Below are 20,992 nucleotides of genomic sequence, written 5' to 3' on the forward strand. Positions count from 1 at the left end.
TAGATCCATGTGGGATCACTGGGGTTTCGAAGGATCACACTGAAACATATAAGATACTGCGGGGTCTTGAAGGGTGAATGCTGAGGATATCCAGCCTACACCACCAGCCCTCACCCCTCCAACAACTGGGGAGTCCAGAACTGGGAAGCACAGCTTCGGAGCAAGGGGTCTCCCACTTAAGACCGAGATAAGGAGCTATTTCTCCCCTCAGTAGGAAAGCAGTGGAGGTTCGGTTATTGAAGATACTCCAGGGTGAGTTACACGGTGTTTGAAGGTACAAGGGAGTCAAAGGTTATAGGGGGCTGCCTGGAAGTTGGAGTTGAGGACATAATTGGATCAGCCATAATCTTATCGTATGATGGAACAGGTTCAAGAGGCCTATCTGGCTCCTTTTCCTTAAATTTTTACGATTTATGAATCAATACCTCATATTTTTACCATGAGAGGGAGGGCCATATCTGGAGCATTAAGTAGGTATAACGGCCTGGGAGATGGTGCAGTGCGGTCATCAGAAGGCCAAATGGTTGTTACGAGAACAATTTGCACAGACAAGGCTTGTATTTCTTTGAGCACAGCAGAATTGAGGCAAAGAGAGAAACTATTTCCTCTGGTGGATGCAGGCCCAAACAACAGACAGGACCTTAAGTGAGAGTTAATCCACACACACATCCTCACACAAAGGGTAATGGAAATCTGGAACCCTCCCTCATAGAACCTGTTGAGGGTAGGGGTTAATTGACCATTTCAAACATTGCGATTAGTGGACAAGGGTTATATGGAACTAAGCTGGGTACAAATGACAACGTAAATCAATATGATTGAAGTGAATGGGCTGAATGGCCTCCTCCTGTTCTTATGTTTCACTGTTAAGTAGGGACCCAGTCAAGCAGCACAGGACGATCTCAAGTATGAAAGGAATTACACTGGACAAACCTACTCAGGAACAGACTGCAGACAGAAAGGCTTGAAATGTAAGAAAGAGGAGGAACTCATATTAATGCAGAGATAGCAGGAATTGCCGATGCTGGAGAATCTGAGATAGCATGGTGTGAAGCTGGATGAACTTTTCTACTCATATTTATACACTGTCTTCTCAAACAGGCCTGGTGCTGCACTGCCAGAGGTGCATGTCAAACTGAGTCCCCATGTGCCCTATCGGGTGGATGGGAAAGGTTACCCCTGGCTCCTAGGCCAAGGATTTATCCTTCAATCAACATCACTGAGGCAGATTGTCTACCCTTCATCTCCATGCTTTTTGTGGAACCTTGGCAGCCCCATTTCCCACATTGCCACGGAGACTTTGAAAGTATTCAGTTGATTGCAGACTGCTTTGAGATGCTGTGCACTTGTGGAGAGTGGGGTAGACCCGCAAGCATTTCCTTATGGGGGGGGGTGGGTTAGTCGAGGTACGGAAATTCAGCTGCATCAGTAGAAGGGAGATAACAGAGTGATCAGAGGGAAGCGGATCAGAGATAGGGAAGGGCAGGTGGCTGTTTTGAAATGCATGGATGCTCAAGTTCCAGGGAGGGCGGTGACGATTTGGATCCTGGACTCAAATCAAATCTTGTTCGGTCCAGCTCATAATCTAGGAAAATGGGGATGAAGTTCTTCCTCACCTCAACCTATTCTGTGAATGAAAAAGAATCACCCTGAGAATGGAAACACTGCTGGCGTGACCAGTATTTGTTGCAGCTTCCTAACTGACTGTTCATTCTTTCGTAGGATTTGGGCTGCCACAGAGGACCCCTCTTGGACTGCTGCAGTATGCGTGGCGCGGATGCATTCACGATCCTACTACAGTGGCAGTTTTTGGCTTTAGACCCAGTGGCAGTGAAGGAACTGTGATGTATTTCCTAGTCAGGATGGGGAATGGCTTAGAGGGCAACACGGGTGATGTTGCGAAGCTAATCTGGTGAACTGGAAGGCAGGATGTCAGAATTTGATGTTTGCAAACTACAGATGTTTATCAGATGACAGGAGGCGTCAGGGGTGGGGGAAGCAGTGTGTGGTCCCTTCAAAAGATGATGTGCTTTTTCCTAGGCTTGGAGATTTTAAAAATGCCTGTGGGCAGCTTGTGGGTTTGCAGATGCACGGAGCATCCGAATTCTTACATTTGAATCGACAGGTTGTATATTTAGCAGGCCAAGCCTCAGTTTTGTTTTGTTATCAAGACAACCCAGTTCTGATTTTAGCCAATTAATTTAAGCCAGGCACTTAGATAGCAAAAGCCAATTAAATTTAAAGCTGATGGTTTTGACAACACAGGACCAATCCTACTGTAAGAAGCTGATATGTCATCAAGGGGATAAATGACAGGGACAGTTGCAGAATTGGCAGAAAGCAAACTGCCATCTGCTGAGAGATCAGCTCTCTCACCTCTTAGAGAAAGCATCATCTGATTAATAAAGGTACTACAGCACTCATAGTTAATATAGAGGAAGTCGACACAGAAGGCTTTCCTGACAAAAGGATTTGATGAAGAAGGCATTCTGACAGAAGATCAATGGAGAAGGCCCACAACATTCCAGAAGACGTAACCTGGCTGTAATCTCAAGAGACTAAATTCTAATCTTTCAAAAAAATTGGCTTATATAAGTGGGACTCGTATTTATTGGAACAGCATACCATTAGAATTTTGTTTTGTTTGGGAATAGTTAGTAGTCGGAGGGGAATTGTTTGGTTTGTCAATAGTTCAATTAATTTGTTCACTGTTAGAGTTAGATAAATAAATCATTTCATGTTGATTATAGAGTGAGTGTCAGGGGTTTATTTCAAGTAACTACTCCTTTTGTAACAAATTTGGGGTGAGAGGCAGGTTGTACCACTTCTCATACTTCTTTTAACAGATTATGAAGTGAGGCAAGTCTCTCTGGGTATTTTGCTTTTAGTTATCAGAAGTGGGGTGGGTGTGAGTTGAACTCTGCTTCATAACTGTGGCGATGGTGTTCCCATGTATCTGCCACCCTTGTTTCTCTCGGTAGTAATGAAATAGAGATGTAGTTGGAGGAGGGATTTAATTAGTCACTGCAGTGCAGTTTGGCTGTGTCACGTTTCAGCTGGAATAGCTCAGACAGTGCTGTAGTTTCTGAGCTGAAAGGTTGGAAGTTCAAGCCCCATTCCCGAGAGTGCCGAGCCTGGTCTGTGGTGCCTCCTCACTCAGAGGTGCTAGCTTTCATCTGTCCTGTTCACCTCCAAACAACATCACTGAACAGATTAGAAACAAAGCACTGTAGATGCCGGAAATCTGAAACGAAGAGAGGAACTGCTGGAGGATCTCAGCAGGCCTGGCAGCATCTTTGGAGAAAGAAACAAGAGTAAATGTTTCAAACGTCTGGTATGACCCTTCTTCAGAACTGCAAGGCGGGGTTGGGAGGGCTAGAAAATGCTATAGACAATCGGGCGGAAAATTCAGAGGGGGACAGGTTAGGGTGGGTGACGGAAGCAACGAAATGAAGACAGCCGGTGTCACGTTCTCAATGAAGTGATAAAAGGTATGAGGAGAAGGAGGAAGAGTATTGGAGGTGAGAAATGGGACTCCTGTCCAAAAGAAATGGCCACTCTCTCAACATCATAGAAACTCCATTTTCCAACGAGTTGCCATTCTAAACACCCGACTCAAAACATTAATTCTGTTTCTCTCTCCACAGGTGTTGCCAGATCTGCTGAGTTTCTCCAGCATTTTGCCTTCACATTTCGCCAAACAGATTACCCAACTGTTATCACACTGCTGTTGGTGGGATCTTGCTGTGTTTAAACTGACTGTCTTGCCTCCTGCATTACAACAACAACTAAACGTCAAAGAGAACTCGATGGGCTGCGGAGTGTTTTGGGACATCCCGGGGTTGTGAAAGGCGCTACAGAATTGCGCGCTCTTTCTCTGACGCCTGTGGAGGTTCGATAAGATCCCGTTCGCAAGAGGCTGTGTGCAATCCAGCTGGGGGAAGGTGTTTTTTTTTTGGCAAAAACCATACTCAAAAGCAAGTTGAGAAAAACAGAGTAGGTGCCACATCAAGCTTGGAAAAAGTGAAGAGGATTTCAGTGCTGATGTTACCACATAATAACCACAATCATTACAAAGACAGAACCATTAGACAAACAGGCTTTGGCCCTCACAGTTAAGGAGGGGGCCGGGAAGCCAGAAACTCTCCAATGGGCGCATTCTTTTCATCAAAGCAGATGACCAGATGTTCGTTTCCGAAGACTGTGCGCCCCCAGATTTAGCACACATCCAAATCATCCTCGTGAGGTACACCAGGCACCAACCGAAACAAAAGCTTCACGTTCGTGTCCCGCTCCAGGACTCGATAGCCCTGGGAGGTGCATTCGTAACATGGCCATTCGTGTGGAGTATCAACCTGCCGGAGGCTCCGAGAGGCAGCCGGTAACTGCGGGAGAGTCTCCTGGAAGTGACTTCCTTCTGACTCCAGCCTCTGGCGTCAAGCTGGTGACCTGTTCCAGAAAACATTAACTACGAAAACAGACGCGAACGTGTGCTTCATCTGTATTTTGAGACATGGGATGCCTTCCCTGTTCGTGTCATTCTAACTCATGAATCTATACATCGTGCACCCTGGATCATAAATGCTATAAGCAAATGTACCGTAAACAATCCCTCTGTTTCCAGTAGGTTCACAACTGGGGGGATTGGTTACCGTCTCAGCTGTCTACAGAGTTAGATCTTTTTGGCTTGGCGTCAAACAACAGTGTGCTCATTGGGCCAACCAGTCAAAGCCAAAACCATCATAAATAGAAAGCCAGACAGTGTGACTTACACTGGAACAATCACAGTGACAGCTCTTATTTATATCATCCCCTTACTGTTAGGAAACCACCAAAAGTGCTTCATGAAAAGAAGTTAAAGACGACAGGCATTGACAAAAGGATAGAACGCACAAATCTAACAGGAAATCATCAGATAAGGTTAAAGTTTAGAAAAATAATAAACAGATAATCTTTACACTCTGTATGTTAATACAAGTTACATTCAAAGCAAAACAGATGAACTGATCGTACAAACAGAAATGAATAAGTGCGATCTGATAGCCATTACTGAGACCTGGTGGCAGAATGACAGAGATTGCAATCGGGAAATTGAAAGGTACATGATGTTTGGAAAGGACAGATAGCTGGTGAAAAGTGCAGGCATCGCTCTGTTAGTTAATGGTGGTATTAGCATAATAGAGAGGCATGACCTAACTTCAGGGAATTAAAATGTAAATGATGTTGGGAATAGATAAAAAAAGGTAAAAGCAAGAAATCACTTGGGTTTGTGGTATACAGTTCCCTTTCAACATTAACCACACGGCAGGGATGGATATAAAGGAAGGACTAAATAGAAAGGACTTGAAGGTGAGTTGGTAGCGACAATTATATTATGACTTAAATTTCCTTCAGATTGATGAAGAGCAGAATGGGTCTAAGACTGGTATGCTAAACTGAGAGGACACACAAACAGAGCTATCTAAAGCAAACAGGCAAATTAGGTCAGGGAGAGGTCAACAGAGAGGCAGTGGCAGACTTGTGAGAGGACATTTTAGAATATACAAAATAGATAATTTCCATTGAGAAAGAAAATTCCAATTCCAAGGCGTGTACCCACTGTCTGCGGTTAATTAAGCAAGTTAAAAATAGCAGTGAGCTTAAAAAGAGAGCATGTAATTGTGTAAACATAAGTGGCAGTTCAAAAGATAGGACAGAACATAAATCACAGCAAAGAATGATTGGCAAATTAATGAGCAAGGAAAATTTGGAGAGCAAGAGAAAACCAGCAAGAAACATAAATGCACAAGAGTAAGAGCTTCTATGGACATCAAAGAATTGAGTTAACAAAGTGAGCGATAGTTTTGTAGAAGCAGAGTGTAGGGTATGACTGTAACTTGCAGAAAGAGAGTGAGAGAGAGGTTGCAGAAAGGCCCAATGAGGAATATGAAGTGCTAGATTGTAACTGCGATGGGTTGGGATTGGGAAGGCAGCATGGATCAACAAGAATGGGGTTGTGAGTGAGAACGTCGTGGGTGAAAGACTGAATTTGGATAGTCGGGTTTTGGACAGGTTGAATCTTATTCAGGGTTCGAGGTGGGCTCAAGGACAAGGAGACACTCGGTGCGGTTGAGACAATGAGTGCACGGATAAAGGGCTGAGCAGCAGAATGGTCACTGAATTCCCCCATTATCAACGGCATTGGCCAGAAACATAATAATGGTGGCAGTCACAATAAAGGTACGCGTTGCTGATGGATGTAAATGGTCCCAACGATGATCACGATATGGGGCAGGAAATTGAGCTGAGCAATAAACATTTGTTTAAAATCCCTGCAACGATCGAGGGAAGTAAAGCACTGTGCAATCACTGAGGAAGTCATTCATAACCTTCATTAGGAACAGAGACTAATACACTTTTGACCTTCCAAAATTCATGTGCGAAAGAGTCACACCGTAGGTTTAACAGCCTGCAAGCACTGGTCTCCCTCCGCCTGATACGAAGATTAAATGTGATTTATACTTACCTGGATTCAAGTCAGTCCCACATCGTGGACATGAGCATTAAATCCAGGCTGACGCTACGGTGTAACACTGAATCTGTGCTGCACTGTCAGAGGTGCTGGCGTACAGACGAGATGTTCATTCCCGTCTGAACTTGCCATCAAGGCAAAGCTGGTGGAAATTCTCCCTGGTCTCCAAGCGACTATTTAACCCTCAAGCAACAGCCCTGAAACGGTTTTCCTGCCATGATCGCATCTGACTGTGGGACCTTGCTGTGTGCAAACTGGCTGCTACGGCATGACCGTGAACCTACTCCAAAAATATACAGCTGGCTGTGAAGTGTTCTGGGACATCTGAAAGTGCAGAAGGGGTGCTACATAAATGCAAGCCTCTATTTGTTGATTCTCTTCACTCCTGTTCTGAAAATGCAGCCTCAGCTGAGTGTAAGACCAAAACCAAGAATTGAGGATATTCTGTCTGCTATTTGCAGGGCTCCTTCTGTGCTAGCGGAAGCTCTGTCGTAGTTTGGTGCTTCAGAGAAAGAAAAGAAGCAGCAAGGATCTCAGAAACACGATGCCAGCTGAGATTTAGTTGGGGTTGAACATTGATTGACAAGTTCTGGCTTATTTTACTGCTTAAAATCAGATGGTTCAGATGAGTATGAATTTAACTCATCCACTCATAAATTAAGCACAGGTAGCAACAGAAAACCATAATGATCAACCGGAGTTCGCGACAGTGTACCTCCCGCACTCAGCATATTTCTTCCTTACCGCTTGAGTTCCTCTTCCATATCCACTCCCATAATCTCCCGAAGCCTGCAGGGAAGAAAGGCACATGTTACCCTCGATAGTGCATCAAATCCAGTGGTGGTGATGAGAATGGTTCCTGAAGCTCTCAATGAACCACTGTGAGCTCGAAAACTGGCCAGGGGTGGTGTGGGGCACCAGCAGCTCCAGCGACCCTAGCAATATCCTAGGGTGGCCGACTGAAAGTAAGAAAGGGTTTAAAAAAACCATGTAAAATGTGCTTGAACGCAGCACTTGAAGCTGGAGCTTTGGAACAGGCCGCCATCTCATTTGGCAATGCTGACTCACGAACTTGCAGCTGGGAAGGTCCTGTTCTAGAGGTAATGCCACTGGCACCAGGAGCGATGGCTTCAAATCCCACTGCTGCTGGGGTGGCATTTAAATGCAGGGCCAGCACAGTGGTTAGCACTGCTGCCTCACAGCGCCAGGGACCCAGGTTCGATTCCACCCTCGGGAGACTGTCTGTGTAGAGTTTGCACTGGTTTCCTGTGTCTGGTTTCCTCCCACTGCCCAAAGATGTGCAGGTTAGGTGGATCAGCCATGCTAATTTCTCCACAGTGTGCAGGTTAGGTGGATCAGCCATGCTAATTTCCCCACAGAGTGCAGGTTAGTGGATCAGCCATACTAATTTCCCCACAGAGTGCAGGTTAGGTGGATTGGCCAAGCTAATTTCCCCATAGTGTGCAGGTTAGGTGGATTGGCCATGCTAATTTCCCCACAGAGTGCAGGTTAGTGGATCAGCCATACTAATTTCCCCACAGAGTGCAGGTTAGGTGGATTGGCCAAGCTAATTTCCCCATAGTGTGCAGGTTAGGTGGATTGGCCATGCTAATTTTCCCATAGTGTGCAGGTTAGGTGGATTGGCCATGCTAATTTTCCCATAGTGTGCAGGTTAGGTGGATTGGCCATGCTAATTTTCCCATAGTGTGCAGGTTAGGTGGATTGGTCATGGGAAGTGCAGGGTTACAGGGATAGGGTGGGTGTGGAGCGGGGGCTGAGGTCTGGATGGGATGCTGTTTGGAGGGTTGCTGTGGACTCGATTGGTCAGTTGGCCTGGTTCCACACTGTAGGGATTCTATGATTCTAAATCTGGTAATCTTGGTAATGGTGACCATGACAACCGTCACTCATTGGCGTAAACACTCACTAATGACCTTTGGGGAAGGACCCTTCACCTGGACTGGCCTACACGTGACTCCAGACCAACGCCATGTGGCTAGACTCATAACCGCCACCTAAGATAACACAGTCAATGGCAGGCCATTCAAGCCTGTTCTGCAATTCAGTGAGATCATCACACATCTGGTTTTAACTTCAACTCTACATTCCCAGATAATCCTCTTGGTAATCAAGAATCTAAAACATTTAGATAAGTACGTGAATAAGAAATGGATACGGGCCAGCAGCAGGCCAGTGGGACTAGTTTAGTTTGGGAACGCGGTCAGCATGGACTGGTTGGACCAAAGGGTCTGTTTCTGTGCTGCATGGCTCAACCTCTGCCTCAAAAATAGCCAAATGAGCCACCCGGTTCGATGGTAATCGCTGATGGCCAACACATGGATTTGCCAGTGATACCCACATCACATGCAACAATCTTTTTAAAAACTTCCTTCAAGTGAGAGTTGAACGTTCTGACTGAGGTGGAGGGCTAGGGCATGAGGGAGATTCATTTAGGAATGATCAGGGTTGGATCATTTTAATTGCCTCTTAGGGGGCAAGCGAGATATTTTCCGGATTCTCTGCCCAAATCATCCCGGTGTTATGTTTACGAGTTTGTCACCACGGCTTCTGGCGGGTCTGCAACACATCTGGGTGTGACTCTCTGAAGGGCACGAACGTCCTTTAGAGGACACAGAAGAGATTCAAGGAGATTGAGGGAACATTCGACAGCTTTAGGTCAGGAAAAATACTCCCATTAGCAAAGTGATTCACACCCACAGATCATAGCTAAGCTCAGCAGTCCTGCCACAGCCCGCCATGAGTGGAGGCCGATTATCTCACAGAAGGAGGGTCTCCACAAACATCCCCATGTTCACCGATGGGGCCCAGAATATCAGAGCAACAAACACGGCTGAAATATTTGCATCCACCTTCAGCCAAAGGTGCCAAGTGGATGATCCATCTTGGCCTGGTCCTGAGGTCTCCAAGCTCACAGATTACAGTCTTCAGCCAATTTAATTCATAATACATCAAATCGAGAACTAGGGAAATGATTAGAGTACTGCAAAGACAACACTTTGGCAACTGCCCTGAAGACCTGCACTCCAGAATGGGTAATCCCACTAGCCAAGGTGTGCCAGCACATCAGTGATACTGCATCTACCCAATAATGTGGAGGATTGTCCAGGAATGTCCTGTACAAAATAAGCAGGACAAATCCAACCTGACCACTTACCCCATCATCAGTCTACTCTCAATCATCTGTGAAGTGATGGAAGGTGTTTCCCACATTGCTAAGACTGCAATAACCTGCTTGCCACCCCTCAGTCTGGGGACAGTCACAGTCAACCAACTCTTAATATAATTACAGACTGGATCCAAAGACAGGCAAAAGAGCTGAATTCCAGAGGTGAGGTGAGAGTGAGAGTGACAACCTTTGACATCAAGGCAGCTTTTGACTGATTGTGGCATCAAGCAGCTCCTCGCAAAACTGGAGCCAATGGGAATCATTGGGGGAATCTCTCTGCTGGTTGGAATTGTACCTGGCACAAAGATAGATGGTCACGGTTGTTGGAGGGTCAGTCTTCTCAGCTCCAGGACATCACTGCAGGAGTTCCTCAGGCTAGTGTCCTAGGCCCAACCATCTTCAGCTGCTTCACGGGTGACCTTTCACTGATGAGCACACAATGTTCAGCACCATCCGTGGCTCTTCAGTTGCTCAAACAGTCCATGTACAAATGCAACAAGAACCGGGAAATATCTAGGTATTGGCTGCCAAGAGGCAAGTTATATTCATGCCACACAAATGCCAGGGAGTGACCATCTCCAACCAGACAGAGTCACTGAATACCCCACTGCCAACAACCTGGGCAGGTCACCATTGACCAGAAACTGAACTGGACTATCCATATAAATACTGTGGCAACATGAGCAGGTCAGAGGCTGTGAAAACTTCAGTCAGTAACTCACTTCCTGAAGTTTCTTTTCTATTCATTTTGCGGGATGTGGGCATCGTGGCTGGCTAGCATTTCTTGCCCATCCCTAGTTGCCCTTGAGAAGGTGGCAGTGAGCTACCTTCATGAACTGCTGCAGTCCTCCTGCTGTGGGCTGACCCACATTGTCATTAGGGAGGGAATTCCAGGAATTTGACCCAGCGATGGTGAAGGAACGGCAACATTTTTCCAAGTCAGCATGGTGAGTGGCTTGGAGAGGGAACTTGAAGGTGGTGCTGTTCCCATGTATCTGCTGCCCTTGTGTATCTAGATGTAAGTGGTCGTGGGTTTGGAAGGTGCTGTCTGAGGATCTTTGGTGAATTTCTGCAGTGCATCCTGTAGATAGTACACACTGCTGCTACTGAGCATCAATGGTGGAGGGAGTGGATGCTTGTGGATGTAGTGCCAAACAAGCGGGCTGCTTTGTCCTGGATGGTGTCAAGCTTCCTGAGTGCTGTTGGGGCTGCACATATCCAGGCAAGTGAGGAGTATTTCCAAAGCCTGTCCAATATCTACAAAGCACAGGTCAGGAGTGTGATAGAATATCCTCCACTTGCAGCTCCAACAACACTCAAAAATCTTAACACTGTCTAGGACAAAGCAACCCAGTTGATTGGCACCATGTCCGGAAACATCCACGCCCTCTACCACAGACACTCAGTAGCATCTGCAAGTTCCCTTCCAGGTCACTTACCATCCTGACTTGGAACTAGCTCACCATTTCTTCAGTGCTACTGGGTCAAAGTCCTGGAATGCCCTACTCAACAGCACTGTGGGTGCACCTACACCCCAAGGACTACAGCAGCTCAAGAAGATAAAGTGCCACCACCTTGTCGAGGGCAATTAAGGATGGACAACAAAGCAGGCAATGCCCACGTTCTGTGATATAACAATTTCAGCAAAGGGAATATGAGGAAGAACTTTTAACATCACGACTGGTAACAATCGGGAACTCACTGCTAATGAGGGTCCTGGAGCCAGAGGTGATCAATGATTTCAAAAGAAAATTGGTAGAACATTTTAGAAAAAGGTGCAGGATCACGTGGATATGGAGTTGCGGCGGCGGGGGCAGGGTGGAGGGGGGAGCCGGGTGAGGTGGTAGTGGGAGAGAGAGAACGGGATTAACTAGCTTGCTCTGCAGGGAGCTGGGACAGGCAAAACCCTCTTTTTTCCAGATCCCACTATCTTACAGCGCTGCCCAATGTACTCGAAGACCCGTACAGCTCCATTGAGACGTGGGTAGGTTGGTCACGTGAAGCGCCAAAGGTGGCTATATAAATGCATGTCTGTCTCTCATTCATTTCTGAGCCACACTGTAAAGTCTGATGGATGACAGAGTGAAGAAACTTACACAATTTCTCCAAATTGTGATATTTATAAACACTGTTTGACAGAGGCTGGCGATGTAGGGAGGACGTGAGGGAAAACATCTTGGATTTGACAGATTCCTTATTTAAGGTATTCCGGATGCAGGCATCCCATGTTTTTCTCACACTGTCACCACAGCCTCATCTGGATTCTAACACCCACACTCCTACGGTTTGATCTTTGCAGCTATCCCAAAAACAAGAGGTTACAACAAATTCAAGATGCTGGGGAGGAGCTGGAACTGCTCCACACTGAAGCAGTTGGTTCTGATTTGTACATGTTATGTTGCACTTCATTATCTCAGTTGTTTGACATTTCTGGAATTACATAACACTCCAGATGTTCTTCAAAACCACAAGTACCCAACTGTAAGCCAGCTATCAGGGGGCACTGCCTGATGTTAAAGGTGGAGCGTCTGTCCCCCGTGGGATGTTTTTCCTTTTTTAATCATGTCGGGAACAGAACTGTTCAGCCATTACCTGAAAGATGTTTATCCCATTTCTCCCCTTCAAAACCTGCGATCTCCACCACCCAGGGGAACAAGGGCAGCAGATGAATAAGAACACCTTTGACTGAAACTGTCCCTCAAAGCTACATGCCATCCTGACCTGGAAATATATTTCTTTATCGCCATAACTTTAAAATCCTAGAAACCCCCCCCCCCCCCACTCCACTCTGTGTAACAGTGCTCACCTTTCACTGGCAGATATTAATAAACCCTGTAAATGGGTTAACACAAGATTCTGTACAATACTGGATCTCACCTTTCAGATTCCACTCTGAAACTATTCTGAAGTTGTAGCATCTCCCAAAACATTTCTTTGGAACAAGGTGTTCACCAATCTACTTGTACCCAACCCATTCCTTACAGGCATTGCTGCCTCACAGGGACAGGGACTCAGGTTCGATTCCAGCCTCAGGCGACTCTCTGTGCGGAGTTTGCACATTCTCCCCGCGTCTGCGTGGGTTTCCTCCAGGTGCTCCAGGGTCCTCCCACAGTCCAAAGACGAGGTGGATTGGCCACGGTAAATTGCCCCATAGTGTCCAGGAGTGTACAGGCTAGGTGGGTTAACCATGGGAAATGCAGGGTTACAGGAACAGGGTGGGGAGGGGTGGGTGTGGGTGGGACGCTCTTTGTGGGGGGAGTTTGGTGTGAACTCAAGAGGCTGGGCGGTCTGCTTCTGCACTGCAGGGATTCTATGATTCTGCCCGCTGCCCCATGACTTTCCATTCCATGTAATGCAGGCCACTGACTCTCATTGTCCAAATCTCGTCAGCCCCATTCGAGGTTCAAGTTATCACCTGAACTCTGGGAGGGCATCACAGAACCAACAACTGGTATACTGTCCCTGCCTCTGCTGCATGTTGTAGTCCCTTATCTTGGGAGGGACACAGTGCCAGAGAGAATTAGTAGATTTTCCAAAAACCAGACTGAATGGCCCCGGTGATGCGATGAATGAATTTCTGGTCAGATGGTGCAGCTAGATGAAAATCCTTTTCTTCCCCTTTTATTCAGAGAATGCAGCCATACTCAAGGCTCCTGCTTACGGACCCTGTGATCCAGCTGTCTTCTCAAGTGCTCGAGGTGCTTAAATAGACATTGCTCTGTGCATCTTAACAATATATAACTAGCAGACCATGAAGGTGGCAGAAGGAGAAATGGCTGTGAGAAGTCATTTATTTACAATCGAGCATAAGCGGGCATGGCTAAATTGAGGGACAAGGGGGACAGTGAGTTAAGTACAGAGTTCGACGAGCATACTGTGGGGGACTCCAAGTCTGCTTTCAGTCAGGGTCATTTGGCAATCTGCTCTAAAGTTCACTTCCATTGCTCTGCCTGGAACCAAAGCTCAAAGACAGATGTGGAGACCACAAATTCACATTAATCAAGCTGCTTACTGCAGTTTTGGGATATCATTACTAAGGAACTCTTAAAGCCTCTTAAATCCTGTTTATTCTAAAGGTTGTAGGAAACAATGATTCACCGCAGCTTCTGCCAACTGTGGTTCCTTCCCTCTTGCCCTCCCTCCCATAAATACACCGGGGAACTGACCCACTTTCATTGCAACATACTCTGCAGAGCTCCTTCCGGGCTTAAACTTCCAGCAAAAGCCAAAACAAGACAGCCCAACATGTCACATGGGTTCAGTGTTTTCTTGCAACTTCTTACCATTTGAAACAAGGTTTGTTGAACACAACTGTACAGTACAGGAACAGGCCCTCTGGCCCACAATGTTGTGCTGAATATGATGCCAAATTAAACTGATCCCTTCTGCCTGCCCTTGGTCCATATTCCTCCGTCCCTTGTATATTCATGTGCTTATCGAAAAATCCCTTAAACACCCTCATCGTATCTGTCTCCACCCCCTACCCCTAGCAGTGCGTTCCAGACTCCTACCACTCTCTGTGTAAAAATAACTTGCTCCTCACATCTCCTTTGAACTTACCCCCCTCTCACCTTAAATGCATGCCCCCTAGTTTTAGACATTTCAACGCTGAGAAAAGGGTTTTGACCGTCAGCCCTATTCTATGTGTCTTATAATTTTATAGACTTCTTTCAAGTCTCCCCTCACCCTCCGCTGCTCCAGAGAAAATAACACAAGGTTGGTCTACCCTCTCCTTATAGCTCATACTCTCCGACCCCAGCAGCGGCCTGGTAACTCTCTTCTGAGTCCTCTGCAAAGCCTCCACGCCCTCACTGTAATGTAGCGACCAGAACTGAACGCAATACTCTCAAGTGCAGCCTAACCCAGGTTTTGTAAAGCTGCTCCTCCTGCTTTTCCCAAGTGGTCGACATCGTTTGCAAGTGGCCTGGATCAACTTGGCTACACCAAGTGTAACCTGTGCCATCCAGCGCATCGATAATCTCCCCCGCAGCCCTCCCGCAAACATGGCTGGTGGTGTTGCTGATGTGATTCTCTCCTTCCTTCCTTGTGCTTAGGCACAAGCTATTGCTCCTGCAGCAAATTTCTGTCATGACTATAAACCACGTATATCGAAACAGAAGGCGCATGCAAACCAGATTGGAGATTGATGCTACACAGAGCAAAGTGGGGATGTCGACACTGCAACAGCTAATGAAATTTACTGAGATATTTACGATTTGTGGCGAAATAGACCAATCCAGTTTCTCCCATTTGTTATTTGACAGCCATGGATCCACCTACCTCACCATCATCATCTTCGTCACAGTAAAGCCGCGCCTCCCAGGGATCCTTCTTTACCTTCAGATCCGCGATGAAACCCTGGAACCAAAAGGAAACCACGAGATGTTAGGTTATGGACGGGACGTGTAACAGCCTGTGTGTCACTTCGAGGCAGTGCTTCTTCCTAAAGAGAATTAATCAACTCAACATTCATTCTTAAAACTGAAGCCGCATCGCAGACCACCCAATCAGATAGTGTCACACAATCTCAGGCTGGAGAAGAGGAGATCTAGTGTGGGATCCTGCAGGATCCTGATAGAATCTGTCATTCATTCCAACTAGTCAATGTAACACTCATCATGCAATAAACTACAGCTTATGGAAAATAAGTGCCTCTTTGCTTTAAGACTCTGCAGTGCTTTACCTTCTATAACTGCTGAGTAATTAGATTTAGTCTGAGCAAACAGAGGTCCAATGGGGGTGCCTGTGGCATAGCGCTAGTGCCCCTAACTCTGAGCCAGGAGCTCTGGATTCAAATCCCATGACATATCTGGGCAGTTTGATTAGAGTAACGATGGCAGCGGGTAGTATCCCTGACTCGGAAAGCCAGAAGCTCCAGGTGTAGGCAGTAGGAACAGGAGGGATTCGTGGTCAACTACATTCGAGCCTCTTTTATCTCTGTCAGCAGTTCTGGACAATGTCTATGTATTGGAGGATTTGGTGGCGCAGCGGTAGCGTCCCTGTCTCTGAGCCAGAAGTTCTGGTTTGACGTCCATCCGCCAGGTGTGACAGAACACGTCCGACCGAGGGGTGTGAACAGGATTGTCCACTCGACCGATTGGGCTGGAGTAAACGCAAGATTTTCAGAATGACGTGCTGGCACCGAATGGGAGACTCAGGCCCATGCGCATCAGCAGCGCGACTCACCAGAGAACCTGCCCACAGGCGGCATCCTATCCACCAGTCACCTTCCCGAGGGCAATGGGCCGCACGCCCAGCCACAGAGACATGGGGCAGCTCCGTACACTCCGCGGTGCTCCTGGTGGGGAGGGGCTGACAGGGGGCAAGCGTGCGACCGCAAGGCCGTCTCAGAGTGGAGGAGCACATTTACCGTGAGAAGCTTTTGGGCAGAAAGCCTACGGGCCTCTCGAAGCAGAAGGGAGGTAACTCTCACTCCAGGGTGAGTCAGTGATGCTGTGGCCCCTCTCTGGGAGATGGAGCCTCTATGTTCTGATAGCCTCCCTGGCCAAGCCTGGACAGACCTCCCCCATCCCCATTTCGGTGGCAGGATTGGGTGGGAGCACTGTTGGCACAACGCCAAAATTGGACTTAACGTGTTCCACTTTCGTTTCAATTGCCTGCTGCCCTCCGAGGTGGAGCAGCCGATCCAGGCGATTCTGTGCTCCAAGGGTAAACTCCCCAGCTTCAGCAGCGTGACACCCCAAACGTGGATTGCCCGTTCTATCCCAGCTCCACACCCCCACAACACCCCTGATGCCCCCAGGTCCACCCCCACGTGATCGGGAAACCTGGACCCTCTCAAGTAGCATCTGCCCTCAACCTGACGCCAGCCTGTGGGGAACTGGACATCACTGGTGAGGAACAACAAGCAATGTGGGAAGGGGTGGGGTGGCAATACCAGGGAACAATGCACTCAGGGTGCCTTCACACTTTGTACAGGAATTAATTCCAGCATGTCAAACTACTGGGAGACAGGATCGCCAAGAGGACATGCTCGCAAGTTGCAGAAAATAAAGGAAAACCCACGATTTTCACATTTCCTCAAAGCGCAAGATATTCAAAGCACGCTTCAGAGTCTCATTCTGATTGTGAATCCACGGGTGTTTTAGTGCTGACATCTTCTATGTTGCTGTGACTCCTACACAGCGTTCTGACAGGACGGGACCATTACTGAGGAAGATTGGAATGAATGCACTCTCTCTCTCTCTCTCTGCCACATTCCTTTCGCCTCCGGGCAGCTGACTGACCACTGAATTCCCAGGGCAATTCATTTATTTTGATTTACTGCACACCAGCAATGAGCTGGACAGACATCACCCACCAGAAGGCTTGTAATAGAGTGCAGGCTAATAAAATTGGGGCGCACAAGGCCTGCTGCTTGTGGAGAAGAATGAAAGGGAAGACGTTAACGGCAGTGAAGAGGTCAATCTTCGGGAGGGCTAGGAACGGGAATGGGTGGGAAGAGTGAGGAAGATTTGGGAGATTGCAATTGGATTTGAGCCTTGGCGACTGACTAACATCATTAGCGTCCCTTGAGTTTCAATCGTTTGCTGCTATCATTAACTTGCACCTCTCACTGCCAGTATATGTCCTTGGACAAATCTGCTCTTCACTTGTAAATCCAGTTTGTGTATTTTGTGCCTGCTGAAGAACACAGACAATGGGAATCAAAATCAAAGGAAGCCCACACTGGGGTTTATAGGGCTCACAGTCTCACTGATTGAGGGCAGATGATATCATGGCAATGTGGATACAGTACATAGTCGGGATACTTTGAGAATAAAAGGATTACAGAGGAACAAGAGCAAATTACAAATAATAGACAGTTTCAAATCATGGTCTCTTTGCTGCTGGAGCCTTCATTTGTACCGTTAATACACCTTTATATATATACACATACCAAATCCTCCTCACTGCTCTCCCACATTCCACCCCTCACAAGCTTGAGGGCACCCAAAGCTATCGTGTCCACGCCTGAATCTGCTCCCTTTCTCTTATCACCCTGGTGTTCACCACCTACATTAAACTCCCATCAAGCAAAGCCTTGATTTTAAAATTCTCATCCTTATTTTCGAATCCCTTCATTTGCCTGCCTTTCTACAAACCCCTCCAGCTCTGCAATTGTCTGAGGTATCTACACCAATCTTGCATATTCCCAATTGGAACACTCCACCATGGGCTCTGGAACTGCAATCTTCCACCCGTCTGCATTTCTACCTCAGACATTTCTTAAAATCCTGCTCTTTGATTGAACCTTTGGTCATCTGAGCTAATGACATCTGAGATGGCTCAGGGTCATGACCAAATTTGATAGACAAGTTTGATATGGAGGCCAAGTCTTTGGAACATCTTAGAACGGAGCTCCTCTTGATCCAAGGCAGAAAGAGGAGAGCAGTTGGAACGTCAGACAGCCCGCACTTCCAGTGCTGGAGTTCAGACACTGAACAAGCTCCACAGAGCTCCCCGAAATCGCCTGAGAACATGAGATTGGGAATGAACAAAAGCTGCTCATCAGTACAGAAAACAGAGCCGCTGTGATGTCCCCCCCACCGTGGCCAGTCGCAGGGATGAGGCTTCCAACAAACTAGTGCTCTCTGCACACGATGGGGAAGGGAGAGGTGGGTTACTGTTCATGGGCGGGCAATTTCAGGTGACACTGCAAAATCAGCCCCCATTGTGACCTGAGGACCCGAGTTGGTTTCATGGAGACGGGCGGCCAGTATTGTTACTATTCCAGCCTGATGAGTGTTCCTCTGCTATGGGAATACGTAGGGAAGTACCACTCTATTTCCCCAGTCCCTGCCTCCAAACCAGTCTCCACTGGTCTGGGAAAATCTGTGCCAGAAAAGAAAGCGAATGCTTCCTGTCTACTCTGGCCAGGACACTCGCAACTTTATACTTTTCAGTTAAGACACCCCTCAGCCTTGTCTCGTTCCATTCTGGATAGTTTTGTTAATATTCAATGTTGACAAAATGCTCACATCTAATGACTGAGAGAGAGAAATCACAGGATACAAGGTGGGACATCATGTTAATGCGGAGAGCGGTTGTAACGTCAGCACTGGAAATGCAGAGCCGTCTCAGGGTCAACCAGGACAGCTCCAGCAGTGACGTTCATTTGATTTTGTCTTTAAGAGATGGGTTCTCCCCCAGTGAGCCGTGGGCATTTGGACAGGAAAGGAGTCTAAAAGGGAAAGGGTGAAACTGATGCTTGTGCTGAACTACAGAATTACAATCAAACCTTTATAAATCCCTGAAAATCTTTTTGCTGTCAAATTAGCACACCTATCGGTCTGTTCTACTTCTATAGCGATGCACAAACACGGCTATATTGAGGGGGGAGTTGCAATTTATATAGATGTAGGGTTATGATATACAGGCCAGTGCAGCAGCAAGCATTGGCTGAAACTGAGCAATAGTAGCTGCTCACCAATAGACGACTCATATATTTCACATAATTTAAAAATGACATTAAATGCCAACAAATGAGTGTGTGAATGCCAGAGTGACAGGACACTCATGTAAACATTTATGGCGTTCTGTACAACATTCCGAGTTTATCTTCATAAACTGTGGAGATGATGCCAATATGGAAATGGCACTTCACACATACGCAAGTGTAGTGCTTGTAATGAGGTCAGCCAGGTCAACCTCATAGACTCTGAGTTCCCTGATTGGGGCTGTTAATCTGGTCCAATCATGGAGCCCTGGCTGACTAATATAAGCAGGACGGTCAGAGATTCTGCTCACCCTGGAGCTGGCTCTGAGGGAGCTGGGTCAGTGTCAAGGGCTATGCATGTGCAAATAAAGCGTGCCCTGGTGATGGGGGATACTGGCCTCTGTGGAGTTATTTCAATGGAGATGAGAGAAGAAAGAAACACCCCTGAAGAAATTCGCTCACAAGTCATCCTTGAGTTGGGGCAAGCTTTTCTGGCATCATGCTGTTATTTGGGAATACTGACTTGTTTGATCCTGCTGTCAAAGGCTGTGCCCAAAATGTAGAAAGAAAGCATTACTTTTTCCAGGTACATGTCATTGGACCAGATGAAAAGCAACGAGTAATTCTCCTGACAGCTCGTGGACCCCCAGCTTTTTTGGTAATTAGGTGCACAACTCCCTCAGAGGCACCAGATACTAAAATATTTCAAGAGTTGACGGATTTAATTAAGGAATTAATGACCCCATACCTCCTCTAATTCTGAGACACTATCGGTTTGACACGGCAATTTGAGAATCGGGGAAACCAAATCAGGATTTTTGACGATGTTAAGCTGCCTGGCAGAGGCCTGTGACTTTGGTTTACCCTTAATGGGATACTGAGAGACCATTTGGTATGTGGGACTAATGATATGATCATCAAAAGCGCCTACTAGCTGAAGCCCAACTGGACTTCAAACAGGTACTACATCTGGCTTTATCATTGGAAAATGTGGCAAGTGGAGCATATGTGTTACAGGGAGTTCTGATGGAAGAGGTCACCTTCACCAGTCTGACTGAACCTAGGGAACACCACTTGACTGCAGACAGGTGCGTAGTGTCACTCAGGATATACCCGAAATAGAGAGACTCTGGATCAGCCCACAGCAAAACCCGAAAACAAAGCCCAGCCTCGGCAAAAGGCTGAAGTTTTCTTCAGAGTCCGAGCCAGCGAGCTATTGTAGTTGCTGCTGGTATTTGGACTTTGGACAGCAAGGAAGTCCCACCAGTCCTGAACTGACCAAGAGAACTCACATACTGGGATCCAGGAGAGCGCACACCCTGGAAAGTTCGCCTAAATCTGGTTTGGAACAGTTAAATTATTCAGCAATATCCAAATCAGAACCAATCAAAATAAACATTTGGTTAAGTGGTTAAATGATTATGAATCCTGGTGGGTCAGTTCACCTTCGTGGGGATTTCAAACTAACATAAACTGCTCTTCACATGTGGATAAATACCTAATCTGCCATGTACAAGACTCACACACAAAGCTGGCAGGGGGGCTGTCCTTCAAGAAGCTGGACATGAACCATGTGCGTTTATAATAATGAGGATTCCCGGAATTAAGCTGCAATTAATACCCCAACGGGTTTGTACTAATTTATAAGACTGCCATTTGGAGTATCATCAGTGTGTGCAATTTTTCAGCAGATGATGGAGAACATTTTACAAGGTCTGCCCCAGGTCACCATTTATCTAGATGAAGACCACAAAAGAGCACTTGGAGAACTTGGACATAGTCCTTAGATCTTTCTCCCGCGCAGGCAAATGCCTTAGAAGGGAAAAATCTGTGTTCCAGGTGCCCCTAGCAACCT

General features: G+C 46.8%; 1 protein-coding gene across 4 annotated transcripts in view; it reads right to left on the bottom strand.

The window, feature by feature from the left end:
• Positions 1 to 20,992, bottom strand: part of LOC125453823 (collagen alpha-1(XVIII) chain-like) — a 284,767-nt gene that overhangs the window by 99,105 nt on the left and 164,670 nt on the right. For all 4 annotated transcript variants that reach the window (XM_048533814.2, XM_048533813.2, XM_059647079.1 and 1 more), the window contains 2 exons: positions 14,979 to 15,056; positions 7,256 to 7,300 (listed from right to left, as the gene is read on the bottom strand). In XM_048533814.2, the coding sequence (XP_048389771.2) occupies positions 7,256 to 7,300; positions 14,979 to 15,056 (123 nt within the window). The remainder of the gene's footprint in view (positions 1 to 7,255; positions 7,301 to 14,978; positions 15,057 to 20,992) is intronic.

This window comes from Stegostoma tigrinum, chromosome 7 (genome assembly GCF_030684315.1).
Source record: "Stegostoma tigrinum isolate sSteTig4 chromosome 7, sSteTig4.hap1, whole genome shotgun sequence".
In the NCBI taxonomy this organism is placed as follows: Eukaryota; Metazoa; Chordata; class Chondrichthyes; order Orectolobiformes; family Stegostomatidae; genus Stegostoma; species Stegostoma tigrinum.